Consider the following 21,388-nt stretch of genomic DNA (forward strand, 5'->3'; position numbering starts at 1 on the left):
GGGTTTTGAAAAATAAAGCGAAATTTACTTCTTTACTTCCCAGTTTTGGGGGGGAATGGCAGAGTTGAGACCGGGGGGGTGGGGGGGCTCCCCGAGAGGGATGGAGAGAAGTGGGGGTGGTGATCCTTCCGAGTCTGGATTTTTGGGGCTCAGATGACTCCCCTTCCTTGTAACTGCAGGTGTAACTTGTCAACCTGTTCCTCCATCTGTCCGGTGAGGGGGTGATTCACCCCTAGTCTTTTCTGATAAGCTGAATTGGGTTGGAAAGGAGAAAAAAAACAAAAAAACAAACAAGATTTGGAATTTTAAACTTCCTCTTGGGGTAAAGATTCCCCCCTTTCGCAGTTCATAAGTGCGTCTCCTCGGGTCAGAGTCCTCGACTTAGGACCAGGGTTTCTGTCGCTAAGCTAGAACGTGTTGTTAAAGCGAGCCACGCCTCAATTTACAAACTTTTGTCCGCGGTGGTTAGCCGTTGCTAAGTGAATCGCCTGGTCGTTAAGCGAAGCTACCTCCCCTCCCGCAAGGACTTGCTTGTCCGAAGCTGGCTGGAATCGTCGCAAATACTGAGCATGTGACACCCCCTCCCCCAGTGGTGAAATCTAATTTTTTTTACTACCGGTTCTGTGGGCGTGGCTTGGTGGGCGTGGTGAGGTTTGGTGGGCGTGGCAGGGGAAGGATACTGCAAAATCCCCATTCCCTCCCCATTCCAGGGGAAGGATACTGCAAAATCCCCATTCCCACGCCACTCCAGGGGAAGGATACTGCAAAATCCCCATTCCCTCCCCACTCCAGGGGAAGAATACTGCAAAATCCCCATTCCCATCCCACTCCAGGGGAAGGATACTGCAAAATCCCCATTCCCTCCCCACTCCAGGGGAAGGATACTGCAAAATCTCCATTCCCACCCCACTTTGGAGCCAGCCAGAGGTGGTATTTGCCGGTTCTCCAAACTACTCAAAGTTTTCGCTACCGGTTCTCCAGAACCTGTCAGAACCTGCTGGATTTCACCCCTGCCCTCCCACCCCCCCCCAAATGCTTCTACTGTCGTAAATACAGGCCCATTGTTAAGCGGATAAATTTGGATCACACATCCGTGGGGATGCTGCAATGGTCGTTTAAGTCGAGGCGCTATCATAAGTCGAGGACATGTTGTAAGTCACATTTTTTCAGTGATATTGTAACTTTGGACGGACACTAAATGAACTGTCATAAGTGGAGGACTATATGAAAGTAATTGCTTTTCAGTTATATCTTTGGCCTTTGGCTGTAATAAAGATAAATGTGTACATTTAAGTTAACTCACAGAGCAGCGTAGCCTTTAAGATTGCCAAGACTTCTTCTTCTATCATTTCTTGGAGAGGTAAAGGCACCTGAGAGGTGGCAAGAGAAAGTCTTAAAAAGTCAAAAAAGTCAAAATGGCAACCATTTTTTTTGGGGGGGGGACCCCTCTTCCTCTGCGGATACCCATTGGGAGGGTAGTTGCACCATCCAAGATTTGACAATCTTTTGACATCCCAAACGTTACTTTACTCCAAATTTTGCAATTTCAGATCGTTGACCAGCCGGCCACTTTCAATTTCCAACTGAAGGTGGGAGAATTGGCAATTCTGCTTGGGTGTGGATGATGGGCACTGTAGTGTTTCCCAGGAACTTGAGCGGTGCGGTGGCCTAGTGGTGGAACTCTCGCCTCGCAATCAAGGGAGGCTGCGAGTTCGATTCCTAGGTAGAGGCAGATATTTCTCTCTCTGGGCGCAATGAGAATATTATCTGCTGAACAAAACTCCGCCCTGGTGACAGGAAGGGCATCCGGCCAGTAAACATTCAACTCCATTCAGTTGCCCAGACTCCACCCCACAAGGGATTTATGGGGTTGTTAAAAGATGATGGTGAATGTTTGTTGAAGGGAGCAATAAATAGTTGCGATTGGCTTTGTGATTTGCCAAACGAATGACTGCCTTGGAAAATGAACATAAAATTTAAAACGAAAGCGTTAATATTCCAGGGCCAGCTAAATCTAGAGCTGGACTAAATTGCCCAACTGATAAAATAAAATCAGGGGTGGAAAAAAAGAAACCAGAGAGAAAAGCAAACTATGTTTCGGAGGACCAAATCAATTGAACCAACCAAGCGCAGAGATAGGAAACATCACCAAGCAGAGATGCAGAAATCAGGATGACAGCAAAAACTCACAACCACTTTAGAGTCTCGTTCGTGCTTTGCAAATTTCTGCTTGTATGCTTTGTCCTAGAAAAAGGAAAAAAAACAACAACGAAAGACCGAAGGTTAATTTTGCATTTGCACCCCCCAAAAATCCACCATTTCCCCTATCTGGTTAAATCCACCACTTTTCCTCTTAATTATGGATTTACAATGCTCGTCTATCTAACCTTTTCGAAACACCCAATGTCCTATATTTTTTGGGGGGGGGATTGCAAAATAAAAGAAAATAACACAAAAAGAAAATAACACAATTCGAGTCAAGACACAGCCAGACCATCGGATAAACTGCCAAATAAAGTCACCAGGCAGATAAGGCAAAAGTAGACCAGCATTTTTCAATCTTGGGGTGTGGACTTCAACTCCCAGAATTCCCTAGCCGGACACACTGGCTGGGGAATTCTGGGAGTTGAAGTCCACCCATCTTAAAGAATGCTGGCTATAGAATTCTGGGAGTTGAAGTCCACCCATCTTAATATTGGCAAGGTTGAGAAACACTAAAATAGATCGCTATCAGAACCTAAACTATCATAAATAAAAAATAGCCAAGATCCTTCCAGCTGGAGAGAAACCCCAGTGAGATTTATATATATATATATATATATATATATATATATATATATATATATATATATATATATATATATATCAATATTTGCTGCCTTTGAAGAATACTCTTCTCAAATCTGCCACAGAGTTTGCCAAAATTATTATTATTATTTTTTTTTGAATCAGGTGCTCTTTTTCCCATTCACACAGTCACCTTAAAAATGGAGTCTGGAAACTCGCGGGAGTGGCCCCTTTCCTTGTGACTGGTCCGCTGGCCCATGTGCCACAACGAACTACTAGGAACTTCTAGACAGGAGAAAGGGACAATGAGGAGAAAAGCTATACAACTTGTGGTGGGATTCAGCCGGTTCGCACCGATTCGGGAGAACCGGTTTTTAACTTTCTAAGCAGTTCAGAGAACCGGTTTTTGGAAGAAATCTTATTTTGTTTTTTTCCCACTTTACAGGGCTAATCCTGTAAGGAACTGAAACATTCTGGTGTTGCTTCTAGCCTAATCTTTATTGCCCTACTTTCAGAAACTGCCTCTCTGGTTAACCCTTATTACATTGTAACAGCTAAGGCAAAGCGCCCATCGACGTGAATGACGTCAAGTTGGCCATGCCCACACAGTCACATGACCACCGAGCCACGCCTACCCAGCTGGTCATTAGGGCAGAGAACTGGTTGTTAAATTATTTGAATCCCACCAAAGTATACAAGTCAAAGGATTTTCAGTTCCATTGGGAAACCAGTACCATCTTCGGACAAGCAGAGTCTATGGCTGTGATAAGGAACTTATGGCATGTGTGCCGGAAGTGGCACACAGACCCATCTCTTCAGGCACGCCAGTTGTCGCCCGTTGGGTTCTGGCCGGCCAACTGGTCGCGTGCGTGGGAGCACCGGAAACCGGAAGAGCTGAGCTTCTGGTTTCTGAGATGCACATGCGTGCTGGTCACGCACGCATGCACACCAGGAAGACCACATGGAGTGCCGGAAACCGGAAGCTCAGTTCCGGAGCTGCTCTTCTGGTTTCCAGCGCTCCTGCACGCACACGCTCTCCCATTTCAGCACTTGGTGCTGAAAAAGTTCACCAACATTGGTCGATGGGGAAGCCTGATTCGCTTAACAACAAGTGCAGTGATTCCCTTAAGAACGGTGGCGAGAAATAAGGCAACGTTCACTGTCTCGTTTAGCAACAGAAATGTTGGGCTCGATTGTGGTCGTATGTCGCAGACTACCTCGAGAAAGAGAGAGGGGGGCACAGAAGGGACCCTCCCTAGTGCCTTGGCCTGTAAAGTGGGGTGGAGGGATGTACTTTTAGGCTTGCAAAATTCTGTTAATGTAGCCTTGCAGTAAAGAACCATTAACCGGTTTGATCCTGTCTACATTCTGGTTCACCTGGGAAGGCTTACGGGAATGCAGGCTTACGTGAGCTCTTCTAGGTGAACAGCGCCTGGCAGTCTTCAGTGCATTATTTTGAGTGCAAGAAGTGAGCCAATTTGCAATCGACCAGCTCTCTCCACCGGGTGATTGTCGGCCTGTATTACGCGACTCCGAAATGACATGCAATTGGCAGGCAGGCGCAGAAGGCAGGGAGAACTGAGAATCCGGTGGCCGAAAGCTAAGGAACAAGGCGGAATTTCACATTTCTAAATTTGTGGGTGGGTGGGTGGGGGGTGCTGGATCGGTGACTTCACTTTTACGGTGCTTGCAAGGAGCAGATCTGCTTGGAGATCTGGAGAGAATTATCTGAGGAGCCAATAACGGGCAAGTCCTCGACTTACGACCAAAATTGAGCCCAAAATTTCTGCTGTTATATGAGAATTTCGCTCCATTTTATGACTTCCCTTGCCACATTTGCCATAATGTGAAGCACGATCTGGTTGTTAAGTGAATCTGGCTTTCCCCCGTTGACTTTGCTCGTCAGAAGGTCGTAAAAGGGGCTCACGTGACCCTGGGACTTGGCAACCGTCATAAATATGAGTCCGTGGCCAAGAATCCAAATTTTGATCATATGACCATGAGGATGCTGTAATGGTCACGAGAGTGAAAAACGGTCGTAATCCCTTTTTTCAGTGCCGTTGTAACTTCGAATGGCCACTCAATGAACTGTTGTAAGTCAAGGACTACCGTATTTTTTGGACTATAAAACACATTTTTTTTGTCTCCCAAAAGGGAGTGAAAATATCTGTGCGTCTTATAGACCGAATATTGCCAACTATCGGCCGTTTTTTGGGCTCCGCATGTCCTGTTTTTAGGCCTTTTTTGGGTCTTTTTCAGGCCTTTTTTCGGCCCATTGTCGGGGCTTTTTTCGGCCTTTTTTTCACCTGTTCTTTCTGAAAAAAACAAAAACCGAGGCCGAAAAAAGCCTTGAAAACGGGCAGAAAAAACCCTTGAAAACGGGCCAAACAAAGCTTTGAAAACAGGCCAAAAAAGCCTCAAAAACAGGCCCCAAAAAACCTAAAAAATGGGCCCAAAAAAGCCCCCAAAACAGGCCCAAAAAAGCCAAAAAAAGGGCCGAAAAAGGCCCAAAAACAGGCCCCCCAAAAAACTCAAAAGGGCTGAAAAAAGCCCCGGAAGAAGACCTGAAAATGGGCCAGAAAATGCCCTGAAAAAGGGCCGAAAAAAGCCTTGAAAAAAGGGCCGAAAAAGGCCCCGAAAATGGGCCAGAAAAAGCCTCAAAAAGGGCTGAAAAAAGCTCTGGAAAAAGGCCTGAAATGGGCCAAAAAAGCCCTGAAAAAAGGGCCAAAAATGGGCCAAAAAAAGCCCCAGAAAACAGGCCCCCAAAAGCCTAAAAATGGGCCAAAAAAAGCCTCAAAAACAGGCCTCCAAAAGCCTAAAAAATGGGCCAAAAAAGCCCCAAAAACAGGCCCAAAAAAGCCTCAAAAAGGGCTGAAAAAAGCCCTGGAAAAAGGCCTGAAAATGGCGCAGAAAATGCCCTGAAAAAGGGCTGAAAAAAGCCTTGAAAAAAGGGCCAAAAAGAGCCTTGCAAATGGGCCAGAAAAAGCCTCAAAAAGGGCTGAAAAAAGCTCTGGAAAAAGGCTTGAAATGGGCCAAAAAAGCCCTGAAAAAAGGGCCAAAAATGGGCCAAAAAAAAGCCCAGAAAACAGGGCCGAAAATGTGGTGAAAAAAGCCCCGAAAACGGGCCAGAAAAAGCCTCGAAATGGGCTGGAAAAAGGCCTGAAAATGGGGTGCACCGAGGCCCAAAACTTTTTGTTGTTGTTTTCCTCTTCTAAATTTTGGTGCATCTTATATAATCCGAAAAATATGGTACTTGTAATGCACAAGCAATAATTTCAGGAATATTTGAAATTCTCCAGCATCTCTTGATAGGTCTTTCCGTTACCTGGCGAGGAACAAAAATGACTCACCCTCCTGTTTCTTAGCCTCCTCCTGAATTTGTTTCGACTCCTGGGAAAACGAGGAGAAAAAAAAAAGACGTAGAAAAAGCATTAAGAAAGAGGGGAAAAAATTAAATATTTTGTATATTATATATATACAGAGCACTGGGGAAGACTTCAAGGTTTGGAAAAACGAAATGCGACTGTAAAAAGAAGGCCCAGGGGTGAGACCAAGGTAGTCCTCGTTTAACAACCGTAACAGGAACTGGTCATTTGGTCATTAAGTGAAAACGGGTGCCAAGGGGAAAACCTCAACGATGCTTGCAATCTGACTCCAGCTTCGCAGACAGTCTGCCCAGGTTTCTCAAACGAAGGGAATGGTGGCAAAGTCCCTTTATCATGCCCGTCGTCACCGGCAACGGTCACTAAACAAGGACTGTCTGTGTAATGACACACACGAACTCAAAGAAGGCAGGATCATTTTGGACAGATCGTTTTTGCAATCCTGCTCGGAGCTTCACAAAAACATTTGAAACAACCGAACCACATGTTGAGCCAAAATGCCCACACCCACACACACACAAACACAAAAATTTGGGGAGGGGGCATTTGGCACTTCCCCTACCTCTTCATTTTGCTGTGGAGTATCCTCAGGACTAATAGAAAGAGAAAAAGGAGGAGAACAGAGGACAAAATTAAAGCGAACACCTTAGCTAACGGAAAAAAGCAGAATAAGAGAGTTGGAAGGGACCTTAGAGGTCTTCTAGTCCAACCCCCTGCTCAGGCATTCCAGACAACCCCCTATCCCCATGATGGCGAACCTAAGGCACGAGTGCCACAGGTGGCACACAGAGCCATATCTGTGGGCACGCGAGTGTTGCCCTAGCTCAGCTCCAGCAAGCATGCATGTGTACGCCAGCCAGCTGATTTTGGGGCCTTTTGGACCCACCAGAAATCGGGAAATGGGCAATTTCTGGCCTCCGGGGAAATGGGGAAGGCTATTTGTGCCCTCCCCAGACTCCTAGATAGCCTCTGGAGCCTGGGGAGGCCCAAAAAACAGGCCTACAGGGCCCATCGTGTGCCAAAAGCAGGGGAAGCGCCGGGGGGGGAATCACACATGCATGCATGGGGGGCAGGCACTGAATTATGGGTGTCGGGAAACATGCATTCGACCCCCCCCCGCACTCCGCCCCCCACTTTTGGCACACGATGGCAAAAAGGTTAGCCATCGCTGCCCTATTCCCCATTCCAGACAAATGGTTGTCCAATCTCTTCTTTAAAAGCCTCCAGGGATGGAGCAGCACTTCTGGTGGCAAGCTGTTCCACTGGTGAATTGTTCTGTCAGGAAGTTTCTCCCGAGTTGTAAGCAGAACCACTTCATTTTCCCCATTAAACGGAGTTTGTTCAATTCGTCAGAGCAAACCTGGGCAGCCAGTTTCTTCCTCCCTCCCTCCCTCCCCCCCCACCCCCACCCCAATTCCTTGGGTCAAAGGCCCGGATGTGAAGGTCTCTCCGTTGTCTGGCCACCACCGTGGGTACCTTGGGGGTAGATCTTCATCGGCGATATCTTCGGAGACTCTCTGGAAGAACGCAAGACAGATGAGAATGACCTTCCTTTGGCCCATCGTTTTTTTTTTCTTTTTTGAGGGGGGGTGGTACAGCCTCTTATCCCCCCCTCCCCAAATCTCTTCCTGCATTGACCAGTTTTGCACATTGCAAATAATTTTTTGGGTTTGTGTGCAAAATGCAGGAACGGAAGTTCGAAATATTTTGATTATGGATAATCCTCGATTTACATCTGCAATAGGGAACAGATTAGATTAGATTAGATTAGATTAGATTAGATTAGATTAGATTAGATTAGATTAGATTAGATTAGATTAGATTAGATTAGATTAGATTAGATTAACAGAGTTGGAAGGGAGCCCCTCAAATATTGGAAGATGCTATCATGTCCCCCCTTGGTCCTTCTCTTCACTGTGAGGAGCAGTTTGTAAGTCACTTTTTTTCGGCACTGCTAAAAATTTGAACGGTCGCTGAACAGAACGGTCATAAGTCAATTGGCTTGGTTAGCTTTTCTGTGCCTAGCACGAATCTAAGAAAGGGATAATTGAATACAGGTAGTCCTTGAACTTACAGCAGTTCGTTTAGTGACCATTTGAAGTTACAACCAGACTAAAAAATGTGACTCGCACTTAGAATGATTGCGGCCTCCCCATGCTCAGATGATCAAAAATTCAGACGCTTGGCAACTGACTCGTGTTTATGACGCTGGCGTTGTCATGGGGTCACGGGATCCCTCTTTGCGACCTTCTGACAAGCCAAGTCAACGGGGGAAGCCAGATTCACTTAACAACCGTGGCGAGGAAGGTCGTAAAACGGGGCAAAATTCACTTCACAAGTGTTTCACTTAGCAACAGAAATGTTGGGCTCAAGTTGTGGTCGTAAGCCGAGGACCACCTATAACTAGATTTATTCGGGTAGATGGAGATGCTCTGGGGGTTTGATCGCCATTCTTTCTACAGTGTCTGAAATTAAGAAGAATTAAGACTATACACAGAAGGTTGTGTCTCGAGATTGAACATCACTTCCGTTTTGGTCATCAACAAAATCTCAGGAAAACGGGGCGGGATAATAAAAAAACAGACAAAACACCGAAATAAAACCTCACCATTTTAGCCAACACATACCCTATCTTGGCTCTTGAAGAAATCCTCGCTGAAGATTTTAGACAACCTTGGAAGAAAAGAAAAGTTGGATCAAAGTAGCTGGAGAAAGTGAAAAAAAATGACCGACGGCAATAAAATAAAATAAAATAAATTCTTTGCCCAATTTTTAAAAATAGATATTGAAGTTACTCAGCCGGTTAGCAAGAGTAAAAGTGAGACAGAGAGCCATTTAGTGGTACCCGTTAAAATAATGTTTCTCCACATTAGCGACTTAAAGATGGGTGGACTTCAACTCCCAGAATTCCCCAGTCAGCATGCTGGTTGGGGGATTCTGGGAGTGGAAGTCCACCCATTTTAGAGCATGCTGGCTGGGGAAATCACCAGTTTTCATTTTGCCTGTAGCATTCCACGCCCTTTTGGTAAATTCCTGGCTTTCTCTAAAAGTAAACTTTTCTTAAGTTTTATTTTTGCTTTTTCAACGCTGAGGGAAAGGGTGATCCGTGTTGTTGTTTTTTTTTACTTTCCAAGGGAACATACTCTGTCACCTGGTCTCCTCCCAGCTGCAATTTCTTCAAGGATTTCTACAAAATACAAACACACAAACGCACACAGACAGCTTACATGAAAGAAGAACAGATCAGAAAGACAAACCACCCCAAACTCAGGCCGTTAGTTTTCCCTCATGCTAAGAAACTCACTTATTCCAAGTCAGTTTTCCCCAATCCAATGTTCTCCTGGACTACAATACCCATCACCTCCGGCCGGGGTAGAAGACCCCTTGAGAACACCTCAGTCCCGTATAAAACCCATCCTTTGCTAAACTCATGTTGATGATGAGACTAGCTATGAAACTATGTGCTCGGGCTTGATCAATTGACACTTGCAGCCTGAAACGTAATGTAGAATGTGTATCTCCGTAGCATCAGAGTGTGTTAATACTGGCAGTTGGAACAGAGGGGGAGTAGAATGTCCCAGCCGGCAGCATCCATCAGTATTCATCTGGCTAGCATCCTCTCAGTGTGTGAGAGAGAGAGTGAGGGGTGTTTGGAAACTCAAAGAGTATTTGCTGTGTGAGCAAGAAGGAGAAAGGAAGGAGGCTGGGCGTGGCTTAGCTCAACTGTTCTGTAGTAAAGCTGCTTGCTGCTGTGAAAGTGAAACTGAAAGTGAAACTCCCCTCCTCTGCTTGTGTTTTTTGCATTTGGAACAGATTTCTTTTCAGGTGGGGAGGAGGAGGAGAACTCCTTAGCATCAGAGCGTGTTAATAATAATATAGGAAATACTAATGCTCTGATGGTCATTTCGAAAAATCCGTGGCAAATTTCAAGTTTGTAGACTTTACGGTTCTGGAGATTTCGTGATTAACGCGTGAGTGGTTTTCGCTTTCATATATATATAGATTGGAGGAAATCACGTGAACGGTTGAATAGCAACATCGAGATTTACAAATATAATTCCGTCGTCCAGGAAGTTTCAAAACCCCCCCCAAAAAAAACTACACCAAAAGAAAAAAAAATATTCACAAATATTTACTGTACGGAAGCTGGCAATCCTCTTCGGTTTGGATTTCTTCAGAAACCTTGAGGAGAAAACGAAAAAGAATTTAAGACTTCGTTTCAGCACGATGTTGAAGTTATACAGGCGGTCCTCGACCTGCGACCCCAATTGGGCCCAAAATTTCTATCCCTCAACAAGGCCGTTGCTAAGGGAGTTTTGCCCCGTTTTACCACCTTTCTGGCCACCGCTGTTAAGCGAATCACCGCCGTTGTGAAGTTAGGCACACGGATGCTAAGTGAATCGAGTTTTCTCGTTGACTTTGCTCGCTGGAAGGTCGCCGGGACACTGCAACAGTCACAAATCTGAGTCAGTGGCCAAGTCTTTGAATTTTGACCGTGTGACTCGGGGGATGCTATCACGGTCGTATGTGTGAAAAGGGTCACAAGTCCCCTTTTTTTCAGTGCCGTTGTCATTTGGAAAGGTCCCTAAACGGACTGTTGTAAGTCGAGGACTGCCTGTAATTTCTTTTTCTTTTTTTTCTAAAGTTTTTTATTTTATTTTTCAAACAAAAAAAAACACAACAACATAAAAGCATCATCCTTTCAAACAATTATAGACAGTGTTTCGGTCGGTTAAAATCTTTTCGTGCTCACAAAACTCAAGATATCAATATATGACCCATGTTATACTAGATTATTGAACTCGGAGGGACATGATTTGTTGATGGGATGGCAGGCCTTTCTATGGTATAAAGGAACTAAAATACAGGGGTACTTTAGAAGACATCAGATACGGGAAGCTTTATGGTTGAATTGAGCCCTGGTAGCGCAGCAGACTAAAGCACTGTTATTAACATCAGCTGCCTGCAATTACTGTAAGTTTGAATCTCACCAGGCTCAAGGTCGACTCAGCCTTCCATCCTTTCTAAGGTAGGTAAAATGAGGATCCAGATTGTGGGGGCAATAAGCTGACTTTGTATAAAATATACAAAAGGATGAAGGCTATTGCTTAGCGCATTGTAAGCCGCCCTGAGTCTCCGGAGAAGGGCGGCATATAAATCAAATCAAATTAAAAAAAAAAATAAAAAAATTGGGAGAAGGTTAAAAAAAATCACTATCTGAAGATTCCAGTCTGGGTATCTACAATTGAAGTTTTTTTCATATCCAGTAATATTTAAAAGGGAACAAATCATTAGATATAGTGAATTATTGGATGAAAAGGGTGAACTTAAATTAAGGTCCTTCGGGAGTAGGGTGGTATATAAATCTAATAAAATTTAATAAATAAATCTAATAAAATAAAATAAATAAAAAAAATAAAATAAAGCAGGAACTAGAAGATCAGGGATGTTAAGATGGACTGGTTTTCCTATATGGAAATATTTTCTAGATATCGAGAAGATCTCCAACGAGGACTGCCTGGAATTTCTAAAGGGGTTTGGGGGAAAGGCTTCTGAACCCCCTCCCCATCATACCACACACACACACACACACACACAGCCATAAATATATTCACAAAGAAGGATGAAATTTGCACAGGGCACTTTTCCCACGTGGAAACCTCAGCCCGTCCCGTGGCCGAGCAGCCCCACGTACCGTGGCATCCAATGCTGTGGCTCTGCCTCCTCAGAAGATTGCTGGAATGGAATATGGGACAGTGAGAAGGGATGGTGTTAACCCCACTGCTCTCCTCCCACCTGGCCGCCTGGGAGCAGAAACTGCCCACAGCTGAGGGTCTCTCAGCCAAGCATCCGGGTGTGCTGGGCTGTTTCCCACCCCCCCACCCCCCCATTGCAAACTCAGATGGGCTTGGGTGGTCTGGTCACCCAATGTCCCAGCCTTGGGTTCAGTTTGCAACAGTTATGCACAAGGGAGGAGGAGGAGGAGGATAGAAGGGGAAGGGGGAAAAGGAGGAGGAGGAGGAGAAGAAGAAGGAGGAGAAAGAGAAGGAGGAGGAGATGGATGGAAGGGGAAGAAGGAGGAAGAAGAGGAAGAGGAGGAGGAGGAGGAGGAGGAGAAGGAGAAGGAGGAGGAGGAGGAAGAGGATGGAAGGGGAAGGGGAAGGAGAAGAAGGAGGAGGAGGAGAAGGAGAAGGAGAAGGAGGGATGGTGGATGAGAAGAGGGGCTAGGAAAAAGAGGAGGCGGAGAAGGAGAAGAGGAAGGAGGGATGGTGGAGGAGGAGGAGGAGGAAGAGGAAGAAAAATGCATCATGTTGAAAACAATCTGAGGGTTACAGTCAATGAATTCCTCAGCCTACCTCTTCTTTTTCAGCAACTGCACTGCTGGGAAGGCGTTTAGACCTTTGAACGAGAGAAAGAGAGAGAGAGAGAAAGAGAGAGAGAGAAAGAAAGAAAGTGAGAGAGAGACAGAGAAAGAGAGAGAGAAGAAAGAGAGTGAGAGAAAGAGAGAGAGAAAGAAAGAACAAGAGAGAAAGAGAGAGAGAGAAAGTGAGAGAGAGACAGAGAAAGAGAGAGAAGAGAGTGAGAGAGACAGAGAAAGAAAGAGAGAGAAAGAGCAAGAGAGAAAGAGAGAGAGAAAGAGAGACAGAGAGAGAAAGAGAGTGAAAGAGAGAGAGAAAGAAAGAACAAGAGAGAAAGAGAGAGAAAGAAAGTGAGAGAGAGACAGAGAAAGAGAGAGAAGAGAGTGAGAGAGAAAGAGCAAGAGAGACAGAGAGAGAAAGAAAGAGAGTGAGAGAAAGAGAGAGAGAAAGAAAGAACAAGAGAGAAAGAGAAAGAGAGAGAGAGACAGAGAAAGAGAGAGAGAAGAGAGTGAGAGAGACAGAGAAAGAGAGAGAGAGAAAGAGCAAGAGAGAAAGAGAGAGAGAGAAAGAGAGTGAGAGAAAGAGAGTGAGAAAGAGAGCAAGAGAGAGAGAAAGAGAGAGAAAGAGAGAAGCAGAGAGAAAAAGAAAGAGAGAAATTCAACCAAGTCAATTAACGTGCAAGGATTTTGCTGGGCCCTCCCTTCCCTCGTCCGTTTGACATCCTGCCTTGACTTCCCCACTCAAGGGAGAAATTTGGGAGCTGTCCATCTCCTCGTGCTTGGAGCCGGACGTTGGGTGGGCAGCGATTCAAGGACACCAAAGCCGGACAAGAGCCGGGAAAGAAAAAAAAAATCCTTGCCAGGTATAAAACCTGTTTATAGAATAAATTCAAGGTTCCCTCTTTGGACGTTTTTCTCCTGCAGAGCAACGGCGAGAGAGAAGTTGCTAAATTAGCTCAGGCAATACAGGCTGTCCTCGACTTACGACCGCAATGGAGCCCAAACTTTATGCTGCTAAGCGAGACAGTTGTGAAGCGCCCCGTTTTACACCGCCTGTCTTGCCGCCGTCGTTAAACGAACCCCCGCCGTTGTTAAGTTAATCACACCGTCGTTAAGCGAATCTGGCTTCTCCGTTGACTTGGTCGCAAAACGGGGATCGCGCGCGTGACCCCGGGACGCTGCGACCGTCATAAATCTGAATCAGTGGCCAAGGGTTTGAATTTTGACCGTCGTAAATACGAGTCCATTGCCAAGCATGATCACATGACCATGGGGACGCGACAATGGTCGTAAGTGTGAAAAAGGGCCCTAGGTTTCTTTTTTTTTTCCCCCGTGCCGTTGTAACTTCGGACGGCCGCTAAAGGAAGGGTTGTAAGTCGAGGAATACCGGCGGCACTCCCTCTCTTCCTTCGCCTCACAACAACCCAACAACCAGCAGGTTCTGGAAGGTTCTGGAAGGTTCTGGAGAACCGGTAGCGGAAATTTTGAGTAGTTTGGAGAACCGGCGAATACCACCTCTGGCTGGCCCCAGAGTGGGGAGGGAATGGGGATTTTGCAGTATCCTTCCCCTGGAGTGGGGAGGGAATGGGGATTTTGCAATATCATTTCCCCAGGAGTGGGGTGGGAATGGGGATTTTGCAGTATCCTTCCCCAGGAGTGGGGTGGGAATGGTGATTTTGCAATATCATTTCCCCAGGAGTGGGGTGGGAATGGGGATTTTGCAATATCATTTCCCCAGGAGTGGGGAGGGAATGGGGATTTTGCAGTATCCTTTCCCCAGGAGTGGGGAGGGAATTTAGATTTTGCAGTATCCTTCCCCCTGGAGTGGGGAGAGAATGGGGATTTTGCAGTATCCTTCCCCCTGGAGTGGGGTGGGAATGGTGATTTTGCAATTTCCCCAGGAGTGGGGAGGAAATGGAGATTTTGCAGTATCCTTTCCCCAGGAGTGGGGAGGGAATGGAGATTTTGCAGTATCCTTTCCCCAGGAGTGGGGAGGGAATGGAGATTTTGCAGTATCCTTTCCCCAGGAGTGGGGAGGGAATGGGGATTTTGCAGTATCCTTCCCCTGCCACACCCACCAAGCCACGCCCACAGAACCGGTAATAATAAAAAAAATTGAATTTCACCACTGTCTTAACCCGGACATGGTAGTCTGTAAAAGTGGGGCCCATCTTGGTTTAGGGATCCTGGCTTGCCATATCAAACCCCAATTGCTGGTTTGTTTTTTAGCAAGCGGGAACAAACCCTAAAAAGTACACGAAAAAGGAACCAGCTAGCAGAACCGGACAAATTTCCCTGCAAACTGAATTTTCTCCCAGAATTAACTTTATAAAGCCTTTATTTGGGCTCTCAGGTGCCAAGCACATGCCCAGGTAGAAGAAGCGCCCGTGAGGTGATCTTATCGGGTGGAATATTAAGTCAGTGCAGGTTGTTATTGTTGTTTTTACGGAATATTGTCATTTGGCCAAAACAAAACAAAACAAAACAAAACAAAAAAGGTGGCAAAATGCTTTTCCAGGCTGTGGAGTGGAAAGGAAGAGGCTCTTACTTGCTGAAATAACCAAAGGGCAGCGAGGATATGTTTCTCTTGTGCATGGCACCCTTCAGGTTTTGCAAATTCTGAGGAAAAAAGAAAGATATTTGGGAGGATCTGCGGTTGTTGGGTTCCTTTCCCTTTCCCCTTTCCTTTCCTTTCCTTTCCTTTCCTTTCCTTTCCTTTCCTTTCTTTCCTGCTTTCCTTTCCTTTCCTTTCCTTTCCTTTCCTTCCTTCCTTTTTTCCCTTTCCTTTCTTTTCTTTTCTTTTCTTTTCTTTTCCTTCTTTCCTTTCCTTTCCTTCTTTCCTCTCCTCTCCTCTCCTCTCCTCTCCTCTCCTTTCTTTCCTGCTTTCCTTTCCTTCTTTCCTTTTTTCCCTTTCCTTCCTTTCCTTTCCTTTCCTTTCCTTTCTTTCCTGCTTTCCTTTCCTTTCCTTTCCTTACCTTCCTTCCTTTTTTCCCTTTCCTTTCCTTTCTTTTCTTTTCTTTTCCTTCTTTCCTTTCCTTTCCTTTCCTCTCCTCTCCTCTCCTTTCCTCTCCTTTCTTTCCTGCTTTCCTTTCCTTCTTTCCTTTTTTCCCTTCCCTTCCCTTCCCTTCCCTTTCCTTTCCTTTCTTTCCTGCTTTCCTTTCCTTTCCTTACCTTCCTTCCTTTTTTCCCTTTCCTTTCCTTTCCTTTCCTTTCCTTTCCTTTCCTCTCGTCTCCTCTCGTCTCCTCTCGTCTCCTCTTCCCTCCCCTCCTCTCCTTTCTTTCCTGCTTTCCTTTCCTTTCCTTCTTTCCTTTCCTTCTTTCCTCTCCTCTCCTCTCCTCTTCCCTCCCCTCCCCTCCCCTCCTTTCCTTTCCTGCTTTCCTTTCCTTACCTTCTTTCCTTTTTTCCTTACCTTACCTTACCTTTCTTTTCTTTTCCTTCTTTCCATTCCTTCTTCCCTCTCCTCTTCCCTCTCCTCTCCTCTCCTCCCCTCCCCTTCCCTTCCCCTCCCTCTCTCTCTCGTTTCCTCATTTCCTCTCCCTCCCTCTCCATCCCTTCCTATTTTTCCTTCCTTTCCTCGCTTCCTTTTCCTTCCTTCCTTCCCTCCCTCCCTCCCTTTTTTTGCCCTTATTTTTTCCTTCTTTTCATCCTTCTTTTCCTCTCACCCTCCTTTCCCGTCTCTTTCTTTTCCTCCCTCCTTCCTTTCCCTCTTTTACCTGAAGTTTCTGCTCGAAGATTGCTCCGATGTTGCTTCGCATGGACCTAGAAAAACAGCAAAAGCAGAGAGAGAGAGAGAAAGAGAGAGAGAGAGAAAAGGAGAATTTAAAATAAGCAGGATTGCTCAGGTCAATCAGAAAGGGGGTGTGTGTGGAAAAGATCAGCCAAAGGAAGTTGCACCGGTTGTTAAGTGAGTTTTGCCCCATTTTATGACCTTCCTGGCCACAGCTGTTCAATGAACTGAGTTGTTAAATCAAATTAAAACACGGTTATTAAGCGAATCCAGCTTCCCCAATTGACGTTGCTTGCCAGAAGGTCGCAAAAGAGGGATCACGTGACCCCGGGAGGACACTGCGACCGTCATATATACGAGTCAGTTGCCAAGCGTCTGAATTTGGATCAGGTGACCATGCGGATGCCGCAAACGGCCGTAAGTGTGAAAAACGGTCACAAGTCACTTTTTTCACTGCCGTGGTATAATATATCTCCTGAACAAAACTCCGCTCTGGCAACAGGAAAGGCATCCGGCCAGTAAAACACTCCGCTAGCTCCATCCAGTTGCACAGACTCTACCCCGCAAGGGATTATGAGGTCGTTAAACGATGATGGCGACGACTAAATGAATTGTTGAAAGTCTACCTGTATATTTTCCCCCCCTCCTTCTTCTTCTTCTCACCATAAACTATGCTTGGATCCTTCTTTCACGCTCTCCTCTTCATCGAGGTAATCTATGAAGACGGGCTTCATGAGATGTTGTCCCCCCTTGGCTGACATCTCGACAAGTCGGTCGTCTTTGTTCACCACCAGCTGGCGTCCTCCTCCCTTCTTCTCTTCGTCCTCCGAACTCTTCTCCTCTTCTTCTTTGATTGAGGAACCTTTCTGTCTCTCCAGCGGCTTTAGATCGAGCATCGATTCATCCAACAAGGATAATTTGTCCCACGGATCTTCCAACTCATCCTTGGAGGGTTCCTTGGGAATGTCCCATGGTTCATCCAGCAAAGTCAGGAGGTCTTCGTCCACCGTGGTTTTCTCAAACCTGGTAGGTTGCTCCACACCAACCTTGGACTTCTTGGGTTGAGCCCCGAGTTTCTCACTAAACTGGAATTCCTGGCTTGTTTTCCTCGGGAGTTCCTTGGTTTCCTTTTCGGCTAAGAGTTTGTCTAATTCTTCCTGAAGGAAAAGCTCAACTTCCTTCCTCATGGTGGTCTCTTCCTCAACCAGGCGATCCGCTTCCTCCTACAAGGATGACGAGAGCTCAGAGTTAACATCCAGCGAGTTTGATTGGACATAAAAGAAAAATATTTTGTAGCTCAGGGCTGGACTGAGGGGTTCTTTGGGGCTCTCTTGAGTTTGGTGGTTTTCTTGGAGACATTTCATGACCCAGCTGGGGAATGTCATCAGTGCTAGAAGGGGAAGGGGTTTGCAGAGAGGAGGAGGAGGAGGAGAGAGAGGAAGAGGAGGAGGAGGAGAGAGAGGAAGAGAGAGGGGAAGAGGAGGAGGAGAGAGGAAGAGGAGGAGGAGGAAGACAACAGGGAGGAGGAGGAGGAGGAAGAGAGGGGGAAGAGGAGGAAGAGAGGGGAAGAGAAGAGAGAGGGAGGAGGAGGAGAGAGAGGAAGAGGAGGAGGAGGAAGAGAGGGGGAAGAGGAGGAGGAGAGAGAGGGAGGAGGAGGAGAGAGAGGAAGAGGAGGAGGAGGAGAGAGAGGAAGAGAGGGGAAGAGGAGGAGGAGAGAGGAAGAGGAGGAGGAGGAAGACAACAGGGAGGAGGAGGAGGAGGAAGAGAGGGGGAAGAGGAGGAAGAGAGGGGAAGAGAAGAGAGAGGGAGGAGGAGGAGAGAGAGGAAGAGGAGGAGGAGGAAGAGAGGGGGAAGAGGAGGAGGAGAGAGAAGAAAAGGAGGAGAGAGGAAGAGGAGGAGGAGGAGAGAGAGGAAGAGGAGGAGGAGGAAGAGAGGGGGAAGAGGAGGAGGAGAGAGAGGAAGAGGAGGAGGAGAGAGTGGAAGAGGAGGAGGAGGAAGACAACAGGGAGGAGGAGGAGGAAGAGAGGGGGAAGAGGAGGAGCAGGAAGACAACAGAGGAGGAGGAGGAAGAGAGGGGGAAGAGGAGGAGGAGAGAGGAAGAGGAGGAGGAGGAGAGAGAGGAAGAGGAGGAGGAGGAAGACAACAGGGAGGGGGAGGAGGAAGAGAGGGGGAAGAGGGGGAAGAGAGGGGGAAGAGGAGGAGGAGGAGAGAGAGGGAGAAGGAAGACAACAGGGAGGAGGAGGAAGAGAGGGGGGAAGAGGAGGAAGAGAGAGGAAGAGGAGGAGGAGAGAGAGGAAGAGGAGGAGGAGGAGAGAGAGGAAGAGGAGGAGGAGGAGAGAGAGGAAGAGGAGGAGGAGGAAGAGAGGGGGAAGAGGAGGAGGAGGAGAGAGAGGAAGAGGAGGAAGAGGAGAGAGGAAGAGGAGGAGGAGGAAGACAACAGGGAGGAGAAGGGGGAAGAGGAGGAGGAGTGGGAGGGAGAAGAGGAAAATGGAATTTCTGAGCTTGGTGGTTTTCTTACAGATATTTTATTACCCAAGTAGGTAACATCAACAATGCTAGAAAGGAAAGGAAACCCAAAGGTGTTTTTTTTTTCCCAAGATGCAACTGGACTTTCAGGTTTTTTTTCTTTGAAGACGTTTCGCTTCTCCTCCAAGAAGCTTCTTCAACTCTGACTGGATGGTGAGAAATGGAAAGATTCCAATCAGAGTTGAAGAAGCTTCTTGGAGGAGAAGCGAAACGTCTTCAAAGAAAAAAAACCAGAAAGTTCAGTTGCGTCTTGGAAAAAAACACCTTTGGGGCAGGACAAGAAACAACGGATGGAAACTCATCAAGGAGAGAAGCAACCTAGAACTAAGGAGAAATTTCCTGACAGTGAGAAAAATGAATCAGTGGAACAGCCTGCCACCAGAAGTTGTAGATGCTCCAACACCTGAAGTTTTTAAGAAGAGGTTGGATAGCCATTTGTCTGAAGTGGTGTAGGGTTTCCTGCCTAAGCAGGGGGTTGGACTAGAAGACCCCCAAGGCCCCTTCCAACTCTTGTTATTCCGTTAATTCGATTCTGGCAGCCCAGATATGAAACTCCATCCCTTACCTGAGTTTTGATCCCATCGGAGGTAGAAGGGAGTTTTGCTCTACTCTCGTCTTTCTCCATTTAGAAATCACCTGAGGGGAGACAGGAAAAAAGGGAGTTTGCCGTTATTTTCCAACATAATATTCCTACCTTGAAGCTACTACACCCATTTCAACCCCTGGCTTCGCTGAGTGGTGCTCACTCCACAAAGAGCAACAATTTGGTATATCACTCCGCTGATATTTCGGTGAACATTCGACCTATTTCGTGCTGCTATTGAAGACGTGTCTTTGGTACTCCTGTTTGGGACTACGCTACCCATTGTTTCGTGGGCGGGAGGCTACCCTGCCCCTGTTCGGCTCAGCTAGCTCAGCCAGCATGGCCGCAGCACATGGGATTTGTAGTCCTTTGTGTCAGGCTGGACCGCTCGCCTCCAGTTTTTCAACTGGATGGTTTCCACGAAAAATTTTGCCACAGATTCTTGTGACACAAAATCCCCCGATTCTATGCGATCACGTGATTTCCACCTGGATTCTCGACAACTGATCACATTTATGACGGCTGCAGCGTCTCGGGTTCACCTGATGGATTCCCGTTTTGCGACCTTCCGACAAGCATAATCAAGGGGGGGGAGGAGTCAGATTCACTTCCTAACCGTGTTACGGACTTAACAACCGCAGCCAGAAAGGTCGTAAAACGGGGCAAAACTCACTTAACGACGGTCTCAAGAGAAAGAGAAAAGCAAGAGAAATTTGGGGCCCAGTTCCGGTTGTACGTTGCGGACTATTGTGCGTTATTTTTTTAATGCCTCCTATTTCTAATGCTGGTTTGTCACCGTAATAAAAAAGAATTATTATTAACCTTTGGGCGCCCCGCACTTTGAACGGCTCTTTCAACGCCACCCCTGTGGAGTAGGACAGGCTGAAGGGGTGGGCAGCTAATCAATAGCCCAACCCACAGAAAGTGCCACGGCAACAGAAATCCACAGAACCTGGAATTCTGGTTTTTTTCTCTCTCTTGTTTTCTGCTGCGGTTTCCAGCTTCTCTTTTTTTCTCTTAATCTTCCTATTCTGCCTCCTTTCCCAGCTACTGAATCTTCTCCTTCTCCTTCTCCTTCTCCTTCTCCTTCTCCTCATTATTACCATATTATTATTATTAGTATTATCTTTATTCACTAAATATGAAACTCAGTCAACTGAACATTCAAAAATGCATCACAAATACCATTGACTGGTGCTAATGGTTGATACGGGATTATTATTATTATTATTATTATTATTATTATTATTATTATTATTATTCTTTTATTCATTAAACATGAAACTCTTGTCAACTGAACATTCAAAAATGCATCACAAATACCATTGACTGGGGCTAATGGTTGATAGGGGTTGCTGCCAGCGTCCTAGGGATCAACCAAGGACCTTCTGAAGATGTACAATGTTCCAAGTAGCGCAGTTTTTTGCAGTTCAGTTGATGTTATTGCAGGAAGCTGCAATTTGCTGATGTACCTTATAAAATTCTTGGACATGGTACCAAGCGCCCCGATGACAATGGGTATCACTGTTATTATTATTATTATTATAAATTATAACTATAAATTATAAGACCCGGCCACGAATTGGAGTGCCTGTGTTTTAACGTTTTCAAAGTTTTTAATGTTTTAATGTTTTTCTTTTTAACATTTTTTATGGGATTGTTCGCATTGTTTTACTCTTTGTTGTAAGCCGCCCAGAGTCCCTTGGGAGATGGGCGGCATAGAAATGCGACAAAATAAATAAATAAATAAATAAATAAATAAATAAATAAATCGGCTGCTCTGGTTACAGCCAATCTTTTGTGTGGCATTATTTTAGTCAAGAGCCCCAAGGGAGGAGAATTACAGGTCTAAACAGCCAAAATCCATTTGGTGGCTTACTGGATATTCATTTTATCTCTGCAAAATGGCCTTTGATCTTTCTACTGCGTGTATTTTTAATCGATGTGAAGCTTGGGCAAATTTAAAAGTCGCAGGTCGGACTCAGAACTTAACAGTCTGAAGAGGGCAGCTGGGCAGGTGCAA

At 46.0% G+C, this 21,388-nt stretch overlaps 1 protein-coding gene across 1 annotated transcript; it reads right to left on the bottom strand.

Annotated features, from left to right (window-relative positions):
* Positions 1-5: 5 nt before the first annotated feature.
* Positions 6-20,302, bottom strand: LOC132711174 (uncharacterized). Its single transcript, XM_087881110.1, has 17 exons — positions 20,188-20,302; positions 19,348-19,418; positions 16,920-17,479; positions 16,243-16,288; positions 15,077-15,147; positions 12,527-12,569; positions 11,866-11,906; positions 10,307-10,352; positions 9,314-9,357; positions 8,798-8,843; positions 7,647-7,687; positions 6,733-6,763; positions 6,138-6,177; positions 2,981-3,072; positions 2,191-2,244; positions 1,304-1,370; positions 6-250 (listed from the first exon to the last, which is right to left on the bottom strand). The coding sequence occupies exons 2-17, from the start codon at positions 19,405-19,407 to the stop codon at positions 150-152; spliced, it is 1,383 nt and encodes a 460-aa protein (XP_087737236.1). The 5' UTR covers positions 19,408-19,418; positions 20,188-20,302; the 3' UTR covers positions 6-149.
* Positions 20,303-21,388: the final 1,086 nt, after the last annotated feature.

The sequence above is a fragment of the Pantherophis guttatus genome, chromosome 18, assembly GCF_059756535.1.
Source record: "Pantherophis guttatus breed Tessera chromosome 18, ASM5975653v1, whole genome shotgun sequence".
Lineage (NCBI taxonomy): Eukaryota > Metazoa > Chordata > Lepidosauria > Squamata > Colubridae > Pantherophis > Pantherophis guttatus.